The 15470-nt window shown below is 53.9% G+C and overlaps 1 protein-coding gene across 1 annotated transcript in view; it reads right to left on the reverse strand.

The window, feature by feature from the left end:
* PEPD (peptidase D) overlaps positions 1-13455 on the reverse strand; it is a 116860-nt gene extending 103405 nt beyond the window's left edge. The window contains exons 1-3 of the mRNA XM_079118561.1: positions 13366-13455; positions 4503-4686; positions 2734-2861 (exon numbers count right to left, since the gene is read on the reverse strand). Coding sequence (XP_078974687.1) covers positions 2734-2861; positions 4503-4686; positions 13366-13382 — 329 coding nt within the window. The 5' untranslated portion in view covers positions 13383-13455. The remainder of the gene's footprint in view (positions 1-2733; positions 2862-4502; positions 4687-13365) is intronic.
* Between the last annotated feature and the right edge of the window lie 2015 nt (positions 13456-15470).

The following is a 15470-nucleotide window of genomic DNA, read 5'->3' on the forward strand; positions in this document are numbered from 1 at the left end:
ACCCTCAAGGTCACCCTGCACTGCACTAGACAATGAGCTGGCAAGGCAAAACAGGTGCAAACTAAAGGAGACTTCTAACAGCTTCTCTGAAACCCAGCTGTGGCCAAAGCACAGAACATTATTACTGTATTATTGAAGAGTAGGATTCAGGAAAGCCAACTGCTAACTGCTGTTCCCTGACCAATAGGCTACTGGGTTTTAAACCCTCAAGTCTAGTGCACAGGGTGGATGTGAGGAGACAAGTTGAAATTTGCTCAAGTTTAGCCACTGGACAGAGGCATACGTAAGGCAGGACCAGGCCTGTCCTCCCAAAGCCCCAGAAGATATCCACTCTCAACCTAAGGACAAGCACCCTCTGACTTCTTGCTAGAGCCAGTTCTTCATAACAAGAAGGGAACAGAAAGAAGAAGAGAGGTACTCAGAGCCCCTCCACCTCACCAGATAGAAATTGCAGGTGTGGCCCTATGGAGGCCTGAACCTTCCTGAAGAGGTCTTCCTCCACCACAGACCATAGCTCACAGACAGAGGCATCTAGTCTGACAGCTGAGCTAACTCTGAGCAGTGAGCACTCAGCAAGTTCTGAGGCAGAACCACAGAAAGGCTAACAGGGCAGCCAGGTGAAAACTGCAGGTGCCACCCAGAGCCACAGGACACTCAGCACAGGGGTCCTGGCTACTATTGAGATGTGCCACGCAAAGAAGGGCTTAGGTCACAACCCTGCTCCTATGACCAGGTGGAGAAAAAATTCTGCAAGAATTCTCTTAAAGGGACCAGATCTAAACTCTTCATCAAGGTTGTTCTGGGTACTACCCTGACCGTCGATGGAATAGAAAACCATTTATCATGTTCATAGATTCTCTAGGTCAGGCATTCGGAGCCCAGAGAGTGTGCCTAAGTTCTGCTCCACGACATCTAGGACCTCAGCAAGATGACTCGAAGGCTGAGCTCGGATCCACTGGGTGGCTCATTCACATTCATGGTCAGCACTGGCTGTCAGTGGGGAACTCTCCACATGGTGGGGTGGCTGCTTCCATGGGTGAACTTTCCCCCACACTTGACAATCTAGCCTCTGAAGTCACATAGTGACACTACCACTTCCACACATCGATGTGGTCAGGAGATCCTGACCAGGGTCAGGGAAAACAGATTCCACTTCTAGACAGCAAATGGCCAGAAACACTGCTGTGGTCAATTCTGGACATTGCAATTCTGGACATTGCAATCTACCCCCGGCATCATCGCTGCCTCACGTCAGTGTCACAAATGTGACCACCACTGTAACAAGAGCCCAGGTGGCAGCTCATGAGCAGCACCACTACTATTCTGCAGGAAGAAACTGGAGTCCCAAAAGGGGGACCAGACCTACTCACCAGGTCACTGAATCACATAAGCTTTCAACTGTGGCTCCAGCAAGACCAGGTCGTGGGACCTGCATAGGTCTCACCACACTGAGCCCGTTTCCTCTACAAATGGGCAGTCGTAAGGATTCAGCCCATCTGTGGAATGGAATAAAAGTGAACACGAACTGAGAACAGGATGGAAAGGCAGTGATCAGGTGAGGCCTCGCTGTGGCAGCACAGCCATTCACTCCAAAGGCCAGCTGTGTGGGGTGTGTCCACTCCCCACCCTCCTTCCCAAGGGCCATGCCGGGAGAACAGCCCCCAGGAGAAACAGAGCCCATGTCTCTTCCACTGCCAATTCTGCCTGAAGTGAAGTCGTCACGGTAGAGCTGAAGACCCAGGGCCAGGCTGGGATCCTCAGAGTAGAATAGACACCCATTTGTGGCCCTGGCCTCCCCACCCCAAGACAGCACAAGAGCTACATGTCAGGGCCAGCAAGAGAGGTTGTGGAGTCAGCACTACAGAGCCTGTGAGGGGGAGGGGAAGCCCATGAAACAGAGGAAGTCCAGGCAAGCCCGCAGTGGCCCTAGCCCTCTGCAAATAGCCCAGAGTCCCTGCAGCAGCCAAGTGCCTTGTCATTCAAACCAGCCATTGACTCACCAGTCCACCTGGTAATGAGCGTTCTGGGGCACTAGGCAGCGAAGGCTGCAATTTACACATTAGCCAAGAATAATCACTCTCCAGGCAGAAATGACAGGCTGGAAGGCGGGGAGCATTTAGCAGGATCCTCTGATCACCTCACACATCCCTGGTTAAGTACAGCTTCTGCCTCAGTGCCTGCGAGAGGCAGGAACAACTCTCCAGAGGGCCATGGAGCTGGGAGGCACTCTGGAGAATGGGGGAGGAGCATCTTCTCCTGGGGGACCTGACTCAGTCTCTGATCCCACACCTGCCACACACTAAAGCTCTAAGCCTCCACCCTATCTCATAGATAGACCAATGAAGGGCAGGCTTATCTGTGGCCCTGCATGTGGGTGATGGGCCCCCAGACTATTCTCCCTGATCCAAACAAACCCACTACACAGGCATGTGTAGTCCCACACCACCCCCAGCAAGGTCATGAGATGTGACTACCCACTGGGGCCAAAACCTCAGGCTTTAGCTAAGCTGAGAATTCAATTTCAAGATTAACACACCCACCATGCCCCAGTTCTGGTGCCCCTTCCCAACCAAGGCACAGAGCATGCCATCAAAGGGCCTACCCACCAACCCTCCCTCTTGCTACTGTCCCTCTCAGGTACCCACTGGCCCAACATGTACTCCCGCCCCCATCCTCACCCCCAGCCAGCCAGTGGTCAGCAACCATGGTAACAGGTCAGAGATGCCTTCTTACTTTCCCATCCAGGTGGCATAGCTGGGAGGAAGCCTGGGCACAAAGAGAGTGGACTTCCCAGTGTCGACGTAGATAACGCCATAGCAGCCTGGCTCGATGACACCAAATGCCCAGTGAAAGAAGGACTCCTGTGGAGGGAATGAAGATCCTCGTTACCCAGTGATCAGGACAGAAACATGTGGCACAGGGATCGGGGGGAGGCGAGCAGCAAACAGGGTCTTCTTTCCAGAAAAGAGCATCTGCCCTCATCCTCTTGGAAACTGACTTCCAAGCCCAGACAGCCCTTCTACCTCGGCTCTCAGTTCCTGGCTCTGGCTACAGGTTCCCATTTCGCCCTGCCTTGGCTTGGCAAGGGCATCCCGGTGGCTCCTCCAATCCTGCCTCCAGCCTTCTCCAGTGATGTGGGTTTTGTGTGTGTGCTCCAGCTCCCCAGCCACATTCCCCGGGCACATGAGGGTGCCCTGAGACACAACAGGCAACAGCCCCACAATCCCAGCTCAATTCAGACACCAAGTCAGATGTCTGCACCAAAATGGATTCCCGCATTTAGAACTTCTTACTTCTCCAACCACCCCCAGGCAGCTGATGACTTCAGTGCTTAGCAGTAAGCACTGAGCTAACACAACGTCATCAAAGTATGAAGTATAGAAGGAGCTCTTCTGAGATTAACCCAACATAATGTCAGTAAGGGAGCCCACAGCTGAATTTAGGAAATTGATCTTTAAACCATGTAAACCTCAAGAAGCATCAAGCCTAGTCAAAAAAAACCTTTAGGCCCCATGTTGCTGGCTGCCAGGGACTGCAGTCTTGCAGCTGCAAGAACAAAGGGGCAGAGGGAAGGGACCCTTGGGATAGGAGGAGCTTTCCGTAAAAAACCCTCTGAAATCATCCTTAGCAAAGGATCTCAGCCTGTCTATGTCCTGTCAGGACAGATGTGGTCTACCTGGGGAGGCCAGGCCTTGCCACTTCCTCTCCATCTCAGTAATGCCTCACAATCCCTGTCCCACCACTGATGTGGATGCTGGCCCATGTCCCCTAGGCTTTCTGTCCCCAAGGAGATTCTAGTATTCCCACTGTGGTTGGGCCTAACAACCAGGAGAAAAGAGCACTAGACATGGAGTCAAAAACGGGGTTCTCATCCCAGCTTCATCTCCTAGCAAGTTATTTCCCTTCTTGAGCCTCGGTTTCTTCATCTGTAAAGTGGGTACGATGCTAGGACCAACAGTAGTGAGCCCATGCCAGGCCCTCCTGACTTCACGGGCAAGGGTCCTTATTCCTAGGGACTGAGGGCTGCCAGCTATTCTCAGCTGAAGCTACCACATCCAGGTTGGACAACACAGGGTTTCAGAACCAAAGGAGTCCCCAGTCCATTTCCCAGAAGAGGAAACCAAGGTTCAGGGAGGATCAGCACTGGCCAAGCCAAGATGAAAGCCAGGCTCTGACCTGCTCAGACGAGCAGCCCAATTAATCACTCATCCCCTCTGGGTCCTCCTCAGTGCAGACAGCGTCCAACCCCAGGAACACAGCCCAGCCCACCCTCTGCACGTCAGCCCTCACCTGTCTGATTTCACCTAGCCTTCAGGGCCCACCCCAATTGCTCCCTGTCCGTGAAGGCCTGCTGCTGGCTCCCCTGGGAACACCATTTTTCTGCCCACTGACCTGAGGGAACTGAGTGTGGCTGGGGACAGCTCTGGATGCTAAGCCCCTGAGTATGGACTTCCTGGCCCCTCGTCTCTCAGGGCCAGTCCTGGAGGCAGGCCCAGGCTCACCTGGCGGAAGAGGATGCCAGTGTCGGTGCAATAGCGCTGCATCTCCTCACCACCCTGGAGCACCACGGCCGAGCCGGCCTGCACCACTGCGTTCTTCCTCAAACGCTCACACAGGCGCCACCTGTTCAGGGCGAAGAGCGCCAGGGGGACCTTCAGGGTCTCGTTCCCCAGGGAGAAGGAAGGGCTGCAAAGACACAAACACACCCGCCCCCAGGCACGTCAGCACCTCCAGTGCCCACTGCCTGAGGTCTGAGACCGGGGCCCCACCAGCCTTGGCAAGCTAGTCAGAGCTCCACCTGCTTGTGGCTCAGAGAGGGTCACTCCCTGGGCTGCCCAAGGACCAAGGGGCTCGTCATCCACCCTGTCCTGCTGTCCCTGAATGCCTGGCCTACCATGGGCTTGAGGGACAGCTAGATCTGTTCAGCTGGTGAGAGGGTGAGGCCATGGAGGGAAAGCCTGCCATGGTGAGAGATGTCACTCAACAACTGTTGCCTCCAGGAGCTTCCCATCTGCTTAGAGCTGCCCGTGGGGGCGGGCCAGTGTGAAACACAAGATCTGACCCAGACAACACTGGTCCCTCAACCATGTGCCCAGCATTCTGTCCCATTCTCCACATTCTTTGACCCACAGCTTGGGTTTGTTGTCCCCATCCCTAACAACACCCCAACTCTCACTGCGTGCCCTCTCGCTCTCTCTCGCTCACTCTCTCTCACTCAGACACACACATACACACACAACACACACACACACATAAAGGGCACCCTGAGTTGAGTGACTGAGGAAAAAACCATGACAAGATGACTCTGTGAGCAGGAGCCACAGGGGTACAGACCTTGAGAACAGCACAGGGACCAGCACAGGGACCAGCAAGGGTGTCACTGAGGAGAGCCCAGCTAGGGGTTGGGTAAAGCAGGGCCTGGCAGGGCTGGCAGATGTCTCTCTTCCATCACCTCATGCCCTACTGGCTTCCCCAGTCATGAGAAGACACCACTCTCATCCAACATGCACTCCCCATCTGCCTCTGGAACCCCCGAGGCTTCTCCTCGACCTGTGCACCCCCAGCCCCATCCCTATTCATGGCCTTCCGGCAGCAATTTCCCCTCTTCAGAGTCATCAACCTCAGCATCCAGACACACTGTAACACGCATAACTCCTCCATCTTACAAAGAGAAAAAAAATGACTTCTCCCTCCCTTTGCACTTAATATCCCCTAAAGAGTCACCCAGCCCCTGTCCCGATCCCTGGCCCAACAACCCAAGCTCTCCCAGGCCCACCCCACCAGGCCTCTGTACACTGCCCACCCCCACACACAGCCCGGGGGCCACAATGACCCCACACTCCTGAATCTGCCCTGGTCCCCAGTCTTCACCAGGCCTCTCTGTGCCCATGACACTGACCAAAATCAGCTCCTCCATTCTGTCTCCCTCCCCAGTAGCCAGATTCCCTGCTGTAGCCCCAGGGCTGGGTTCTGGACCTTTCCATCACTGGGCTCCCTCCCGTAGTGCCTGGGCTTTAAGTTCCCACTATTCCCATAGGTCAATGGCATGCCCTGCAGATTCACAAAGCCCCTGCCTCTTGAACCACCTCTCAGAACCCAGTCACCTCAAACTCAGCAGACACAACAGACCAATCTTGCCTCCTGGTGCCACCAGCAAGGCAACTCTGCCCTGACAGCTGCAGGGTCATCCTCGTCTCCCTCTCACCCCGCTCTGGTCTCTCAGCAAAGTCATAGGCTCTACCATCCACGCACACCCAGAACCGGACCCCTTCTGCCCGCTGGGGACCACCTCCTCAGAGTGACTCATCCCCACCTCCTGCCTGGACCATGCAAGGAAATCTTGAGTACCCTCTTGGTCCCAGTTTCCTGGCCCTCACCACCTCCTTGCAGGCTCAGACTTACTCCCCAGTCTGCCAGGTGATGAGGGGGTCAGTCTCCCCCTTTTTGGAATAAAGGTTTCCTCCCCTGCAGCATGGGCCTTCTTGACCTTCCCAAAACACCTGGAAGGCTCCGTCCTTGGCTGCTGCTGCTGCGCAAAGAGACAGGCAGCGTCCACTCGCATTCACGTTGTGTCCACCCCTCCACAGAAACGCCTCCCTCTCCCCAGAGCAGCTTCTCCCAGTCACCCCCACCCAAACCTCAGCTCCTTCATCTCTCGAGCATCCTCTTGATCAACGTATGTATTTATTTGCTTGGTGGGTAACATGCATGTTCCATGAGAGAAGGACAAAGCACACTGCTCAACAAATTAGGGGAAGAAGGGTGGAGCCAGCAAGCCAGCTGGAAGCCAGAGGGTGAAGAGGGGATGGCTGGGGCAGAGGGGGAGTTAGGCAGAAGTGGGCGCATGGGAGGGAGCCCCCCAAGACTCCCCAGCAAAGGGGCAGTGCTCAAGGAAGCCAGGAAGAGCCCAGAGCCAGTGCAAGCAGAGAGGGTTCTGCCTGGGACAGCAGGAAACCTTCCCTCACAGCAGCATGGCCACCAAGAGGCCTCAGGGCACCCCATCTGAGCCCCTCAGAGGACCCAGCCCTCATGCCAGGGACACAGCAGGTGGTGCCTCCTGTACATCTTGGCCCCAGTGCCACCTGCTAATGACAGTCTTCTCTGGCTTCCCTCTTTGAACTTGCAACTCTCTCCTCCTGCCCGGCCCCCAAGTTACATTGGGCCAGGTTTCCTTACTTGCCCTCCCAAATCACCCGACCCCACTCTGCCCAGGCCTACTCGGCTCCAGGTGGGCTGAGACAATAGGAGATACCAGATATGAGGGGTGACAACATATGAGGGAGAGAACCCACGGCTCCCTCCCTAGCAAGGCATGAAACTAAATGGCCTATGGCAGTCCCTCCACACAGGGTCACAGCTCCTGCCAGGCCACCCTGAGCCCTGGTGCAGCCCTTCCTGGATACTGGACAGTTTCCCTCCTCTTCTTTCCAGGTTCTCTTCACCTGCCCACAGCTCTGAAAACCGTCCCTGCATTAAACTGTCCTCTGACACCCTTGAGCAGGCTCCTCGCTTCAAAACAAAACAACACCTTTGCCTTTTACCCAAAATACAGCATGTGCACCGGTGTCACCCTCTCCACCCACCTGCTCCATGAGAACAGATCTAGCCCTGCTCTGGTCACTTCTGTGCACTAGGCCCAGCACCCTGCATGACACACAGCAAACACTTGGTAAGGATCTGCTGAGTGTGCAACTCACACTTGAAACACGAGACCACACACCAGGACGTGCAGATCAAAGGTGCCGCATCAGCACCAGCAGCGCAGGAAGCAGATCCTTGGGTTCTCGCCTGGTCAGGAAGGGTTGGAAGGGTCAGAAACAACCCACACACACCAGCAGGGCGAGACCCTCCCTGGCACATGCCCTTCCTTCCTCCCAGGAGGGTGAGCAGGTGGGTGGGTGGACCCAAATGACCAGGGCTTCCTCTAAGCCAGGTCTGCTTGTCTGTCATGCTCAGCCACAAGGATGAAAGGGCAAAGGGAACTTGTTAACAGTTTGTAAATATGGATACGGATGTCCCATCTGGCCCTGCGAGCAGGAACTGAAAGTGCCTCTGTTCACATCCACGCACAGGGGTCCCCCACAGCCGCCCACACTTTCTTCATTGGGCAAGGGCCACAGGGGAGAAATTCATCTCTACAGACTCCCCATCAGCACAAGAGGCAATGACAATGGGACCCTGCTACAGATGGCCTCAGCCAGTGTCGTCCAACAGTACCACTGGATGAATGTGCCCAACAGGGGCCACATCTCCCGCAGCTCCACCTCCCTCTGACCAGCCTCCCTCCTTAAGCATGTCAGGCACTGCCTCCACCTGGCTGTGGCCATGCCCCACCTGGAGTGGGTGCTCAGAAGGGCTGGGTCTCTTGTCGGATCCTTGAGAGGCCTAAATCACTTGGGGGTCTACTGGCCATTTTATTTAAGGGATTTGAGCACCAGCAGATTTTGGTATTGAGAAGGGGGTGTTCCAGGAACCCATCCCCCTAGGACACTCAGGGATGACTGTGCTTACGACTTCCACGGGGCTCAGCCGGAATGAGCTCATCCTGTCCAGAGTTCTGGGCCTGAGAAGGACAGCTCAGCCTGAACCACCACACAGGGCAATGTTCTACAGTCATTAATTACTGCAGGACACCCCAGAATCAAGGCTTATAAAGACATGCCCTTTGATTTCTCACAGCATAAACCAGGCCCCCAGAGAGACTGTCAGGCCCAGAGCCAAGGCAGGTGACTTCTACCTGCAAATTCAGCAAAAACGGCACTAATAAAATACCTCCAGCTGGTTTCTGCTGGAGCTTTTATTAACTGGTCCTTGTAATTTAAAAGGCACAAGCCACATCACCCCTGAGACCCAGGACAAATAAGGCCCACTTCACTGCAGTCAAGGACACAGGCATGTTCCAGGGGCAAGAAAAAGCAGAACAAGCCTCTGGCCCTACAGGCCAGCCCTCCAAGCCAACCACCAAGGCCCAGCAAGCAACCCAAGGCCAAAAACAACACCTGAGAATGCCCCCAGGGAGGGTGATGTCACTGCCCCATAAACTGTCCCTGTTCCATACAATCTGTGTCCCCATATCAGTGCCACCCTCTCCTTTCCCCTCAAGGCCACCTTTAGGGTTCTGACCGAAGGGCTGTGGATCCCTAGGGATTCACATACAGGATTTAGAGGCTTCATCTACTTTTGGGGGGGAAAAATTATACCTTTATTTTCTTTAATTTCTAATACAAAATTACATTTTTTTTTCAATTATTAATGTAAGCAACTAACCACTATCAGCAACACATGTGCATTTTATCACCCACAGAAATCACAGGCACTTTCAATTCACAGTACTGCTGTCAAAATTAGTTATTAGACCTGCTGCTAGCTTTTATTAGTTAATGTGTTAAGAAGAAACATATGACCAATCACAAATTTAACACTTTGATGAGTGTATTTTCATATAATGGATTTTTCTTGTAATCCTCTGTACTTACTTCATACATTTAGAAACATTATGCCAAGAAGGATGCTGCCATGGTTTGTCCCCAAAGGTTCATGTGTTGGAGACTTGGTGTCCTGCGTAACAGGCAGTGGAATCTTTAACAGGTGGGGCCTACTGGAAGCTGATTAATTCATAGGGGGCACCACCCTCAGAGACCGATACCTGTCTCACCAGGATAAGTCAGGTATGGCAGGACTGGAATAGTTATTGCGACAGTGGATTATTACAAAGTGAGTTCAGCTTTCTCAGCTGTTCTTTTGCCACAAGGTCCCTCTCTTCCACACAAAGAGCTTGCCCTTTTCTCGTGTACTCTTGCCATCTGATGCTACCTGCCTCTGCAGCATGAGGCCCTCAAGACTAGCCCTAACACTCCAGAACTATGAGCCAAAATAAGCCTCTTTGCTTTAAAAAGTGCTAAGTCTCAGGTATTTTATTATAGCAACACAAAATGGACTGACAGGTGCACAAGTTTCACCAATGTTCATGGGGTCCACAGCACAAACCAGGATAAGATTCCTGCAATAGAATGTGAAGTCACTTCTGGACAGGGCCACACTGCTAAGCTCCCAGTAAGAGGCCAGTCAAGAACTAGCCTACATCTCAACTCTCAGCCTCCTGCGTAGGGTCAGGCATCCAGCAGATGCTTGGGAAGTCTCCTGGCTACCTAACCATTATCAAGGCCAGCAGGTCACAATGGCTGGAGAGAGCCTCGAAGCAGCTGGTGAGCAATCCCCACCCTACTTCCTCCCCCTCCTAAGGAGGATGAGGGGGGTCAAGCACAGAGCCACAGAGGGCTCTGTAGAATTAGTACCCAGCCTAGGGAAAGGTCAGGGAGGGCAAAGGAGCACTAAGGGCTCCCACAGACCCATATCTGCACATCCCAGTGATCACCCAAGACCTTTACTCAGGAGCACAGGGTTCACATTGGTGTGGGATAGGCTTCTGACCAAGAACATCTCCAGACACTCTCCAGAAGAATGCTGACTTGGGTGTGTACCTATGGTCCAACAGGTACACACCCAAGGCTTCCCTTGGCTCTGCAACATTTCCTGGGTGCCTCTCAGTTAAAGAATTAAGAGCTAGATCCATTCTACTCCTTGGAATTCTGTCCCTCTTCCCACCCACAACTTCTTTCCTCAGTTGCCAAGTGTCTCCCAGGACAGGAGGGCAGGATGTTGGACATATTGAGAGTAAATGCCACTTTCATTTATGTGGCATATTTCACCTAGTACCAATCACAGGGCATCCACAGACTGGCCCTGGAGATATAAACTGAATAAGTTTCTAAGCTCCAAGAATGCCATGAAATGAAGCAACCCCTCACCCAATCATGATGGGCTGGTGAGGAAAAATGTCCTGCCAGGGGAGCAAACTCGGATCCTCTGGAGTTCTGAGTAGGAGGCCAGGAAATGTTTCTGGGAGGAGGAACCATCTGAGCTGGGCCTGCAAGTTTGTGAATGAACTTGTAATCATGTTAGAGGACAAGGGTGTTTCAGGGCCAGAAGGAGAGGGGTCCAAGGAACGAGAATGGAAAAAGCCATGGGAACAAGTGCAGACAGGCGTGACAAGCTGAAAGGCCTCAACCCTGTCCACGGAAAGCTCAAGTCAAGGCTCAAGAAGGCAGGGCTACCGCACACCAAGCACCACAGTATGGGGGCCCTCTTCATGGAGGAATTCACGGGGAGTACAGCTGACCCTCTGTCTCAAAACAGAAGTCCCTGTCCAAGCAGGGCACAGTAGAATCTACCCTGAAACACTCCCCAGAGGAGCATCTTAAATTACTAAGTGAGGCTGAGATGCTACCTAGGGCTTCCACCGTTCCCCAACTCGTGAGGCACACCCCAGTCACACAGGATTCTCATGGAGCTCGCTATTCCGCGGTTCTGGTAGGACTCTATGAGCAACCAAGTCTAACTCCCTGGGAGCCCATGGCCACGACTTCATGGCTCATTATGCATCATACTCTAATCTGTCCAGTGAGTGGTACAGCTGGGAGCCGGGCTTTGCTGGCAACACAAACCTCTTCCCTTTGGGGAAGTCATTGGGCTCAGGTTCAGGGTCAAAACCTCTAGGGGCGGCCCTGAATAGCCTGGGACTTCCCAAGGAGTCTCTGCCCAGCCTCTGGAAGCTCCCCCACCTGTCAGGCTTCCCTTCCAGTGGCGACCCTTTCCAAAACCTCTGTCACTTTTGTTTTACCCTCCTCATCCATCCCGGAGAATCAGTTCTGCTACAGGAATCCCTCCTTCCAGTATCCAGTCAGTTCCAACCACCAGTGTGGCTCCTCTGTACCTTCAGAAGAGGAGCAAGCCTCAGGCAGCCCTGGATCCCTGAAAAGAAATGCAGTCCCTGGGACTCCCCGTAACCACCCCGCCAGTCCAGAGAGATAACCAAGCCAGCAGATGCCAGCCTACACCTATTGCTCACTCTGTTCCTTAAGACAGAGTCTCAGACTGGGTTCAAAGCTCTTATCCTGCGCTCCTTCACACCAAATTGGGACTTTGCCTGCATAGTTCTCTACCTGAAGTGTGTCATGCTGCTTAACACCCAGCACAAAGGTCATCCAGGGAGGGAAGCTTTCCCACACTCTTCCCTGACGGTAGAGTCCATGTCACTCCATAGCACATCCAAGACCTGAGGCAGATAGAGCCTCAAATGTCCATCTGCCCCAGTAGCCTGTGAGCACCCAAGGGTAGGCCCAGTGCTACACTTGGAACACAGCAGTGCCCACTAAATGTCTGATGTGTACATTTGAAGCTTTCCCAACCTTGGGGGTCAAGTGAGAACCCACAGTGCTGCCATTCCCCCCACATCCCAGAAAAATGCATTCTGGGCACTAGCTTCTGCATTCAGACCTCACTCCCCCACACTGGTATCTGGGATGCTGCCCTCTCCTACCCCCACTCTTCCTAGTTCCCTGCACCTCCAGACCCACAACCCCTTCTACTGAACTCACAGCCACCAGGGGAGCAAACTCTTTAAACAGTATATTAAAACCTTTCCCACCCCTCAGGACAAAGTCTGGAGAGGCCAGCTGGGACACCACACCCTCTAGCCCAGGGATGCACCCCTCCTCCCTGTCCTCAGGACACACTCTACTCTCACTGTTTATCTTTTAACCTTTGCTCAAATATTCCCTCATCTGGAACAATCTCCCCAACATTTTAATGAGCCTGTTTATTACAGTTCTTCCCAGTAGGACAACTAATCCTTTTATTCTGCAGAACTATGGATCACCTACTGTGTGTAGGACATTGGGCTAATGAGGCCCAGTGTGAACCGGGGAAAGGCCCTGCCCTTGCATTCTAAATGGGGAGAAGACAATGTGCACACATCAATATCAACGCACTCTACAGTTTATCAGGCGACAGGGCTACAAAGAGTATGACAGGTAGATAGGGAAGGTTTCTCTAAGGAGCTGACATATGGGTCCGGAAGGAACCGGGGAAAGAGCCTCTCTGGGAAAAGGGGGTTCCACGCCCACCTCAAACACTGCCCTCTCTGGGAAGCGCCTAGGGGCCGGGAGTCCCGCTAGCAGCATTCCCATCTGAGGGGCGTGGCAAGGAACACGCGTCTGAATCTGAGCTCCCACCTCGGCGTCACACCGTGAGGACGCCACAAGCGTGCGGCTGAGGCCTGAGCGCCAGGGCAGCCTCAAGGGCCAGGGGACAGCGGTGAGGGTGCAGGGGAGCTGCGGGCACCAGCGCTGGCCCTGACTCGGGGACTGCAGCTCGCCACCGCGCGCCGGACACTGGGCCCGCGGGAAGAAGCGCACAGCCCGCTGCCACCCAACGAGCCACGGGGGCTCTCACCCACTGTCCAGCGGGGAACACCGAGGCCCCCTCTCCGCGGCTGCAAGAGTGAGGGAGAGGATCACCACTCACCTCGCAGCAGACGCCATGTTCACTCGGCACGCGCGTCACGTGAAGTACGGCGTCAGCTGAACCCAGCCAGATCCCACTGTGGAGGGCGGGGACGGGGCGGGGACGGGGCGGGGCCTAGGGGGCGTGTCCCGGGAGGGCCCTGGGGGCGGGTCCTGGGAGCCCCTGTCCCGCCCACTCCAGCGTCGGGCCCCGCTGGACAGAGGCAGAACTCTGGACCGTGGAGAACAAGAAGGCACCAACCTCCGGCTGCAGGCGAGGGACGAGGCTGGACCGGAGCATATTCCGACCCATTTCTGGTGGGAGGAAGTGTCCTGAGGCAGTACACACCTTGATTGTGCTTCAGCCCGGACCCGGCTTCCCAGCACGCCCGCGGGAAGAACACTTTGGAATAACGAAACCTTAGGACGACGCGGGGAATAGTGGTGCACGCCTTAAATCTCAGCAACTCCGGAGGCTGAGAGAGGAGGATCGCAAGTTCGAGGCCAGCCTTGTCAATTTAGGGAGGCCATATCTCAAAATGGAATTTATGTAAGGGTAGGGGTTGTAACTCAGTGGTAGAGCGCTGCTGGGTTCAGTCCTCAGTATGGGGCTGAGGGGTCAGGAGGAGGGGAAAGAGGGACCAGGCTAGGGAAAGGAAAGAACTTGAACAAAGGCTGAGGCAATTGGAGGAACCGAAACCCTCAGTCTCCGGGAGCGAATGTAGGGAGAGAAGTACAGCCTCAGAGGTAAGCAAGGACCAGATCCTGTAGGGCCTTGAGTATGGAGCTTGGGAGTTAGGTCTGGTAGGATTTTTTATCCAAGCCTCCTCAACTCCATAGTGAAGAAGAACCCAGAGGAAGAGAAACCAGGGAGGAATAGAAGTGGCACAGTGGAGAGGGGTGCAGGATGGCTTCCTTCTCTGCTCACCTGGGCTCTGGTATTGGTGCAGAGTACTACAGAGAAGGAGGAGTATGCTGGGCAGCGTTGCACGCCTGTAATCCCAGCAACTCAGGAGGCTGAGGCAGGAGGATCACAAGTTCCAGGCCAGCCTCAGTAACTTAGTGAGGCACTGAGCAACTTAATGAGAATTTGCATCAAAATTTAAAAAATAGAAAATAAAAAGGGCTGGGAATATGACTCAGTAGTTAAGTGCCCCTGGGTTCAAAATGTGGGGGTGGGGGGTGGGGCGGGTAACACTCAGAAAGCAGCTGTTGCCCTCCAGGTATGGAGCACTTATGGGAAGGCGCTGACCCAAACGCTTTGTCAATGTTAGCTCATAGAAATTTCACAAAAGCCCTGTGAGATAGGGATTATCCTTAGTGCCATTTTACAGATGAGGGAACTGAGGCCCAAAGAGGTAAGTAACGTGCCTGAACTCACACAGGTCAGTGGGTCCTTGAGAAATTGCACCCTGTTCCATTATGTAGTAGCTCCACCTTCAGCTGAAGAGACTCAATTCCCTAATAAGGGGCACCTTTTAAAAATAACAAAGGGTGACCAGAAAGCTATTTGTGCCACTTTGTAAATGGAAAACCCACCCTCAGCTAACACAATCCCACCACCACTTCTTTTGACAAAAAACATCAAAAGTAAACCAACTGCCAGCTCCTAATGCTTACTAATGTGGAAAAGAAGTAATTTCCTAAATAGTTACAAAATAACAGGGGGAGAGCACAGCCAACTGAATGAAGCACCCTTGTCAGTGGGCAGTATAGGAAGGCCCTACCCACCCAGCCCATCTGAACTGTGGACTCAAGCAGGGCCTGTCCTGCCGGTAGGTAGTTACGTAAGTCTGGCAGCCCTCCTTTCCTCCCCATCAGAGGTCCAGCAGGGCTGCCCCCCTCCCTTGCTTCTGTCCATCAGAGGCTCTGGCCAGAGCTCCAGGAGAAGCCGCTCAGGGTGTGGGAGAAGATTGCGTAGTTACTCATGCAGGGCAGACCCAGGATGCTGCTGGGAGCTAGGAGGCAATTGGGGAAAGATTGATTTTAGAGAGTCGGAGTGGGAGTGTGTAAATCAGCGGAGGGAGAGCGCCAGGCAGCATGCTCATGCCTCACACAGCACAGCGTTGAGTCCGAGGTCACAGGCCCTCCGTGAGACAGTCTTCCCTCCTGATGGTCTACAGGTGG

This window comes from Sciurus vulgaris, assembly GCF_902686455.1.
Source record: "Sciurus vulgaris genome assembly, chromosome: 17".
In the NCBI taxonomy this organism is placed as follows: Eukaryota; Metazoa; Chordata; class Mammalia; order Rodentia; family Sciuridae; genus Sciurus; species Sciurus vulgaris.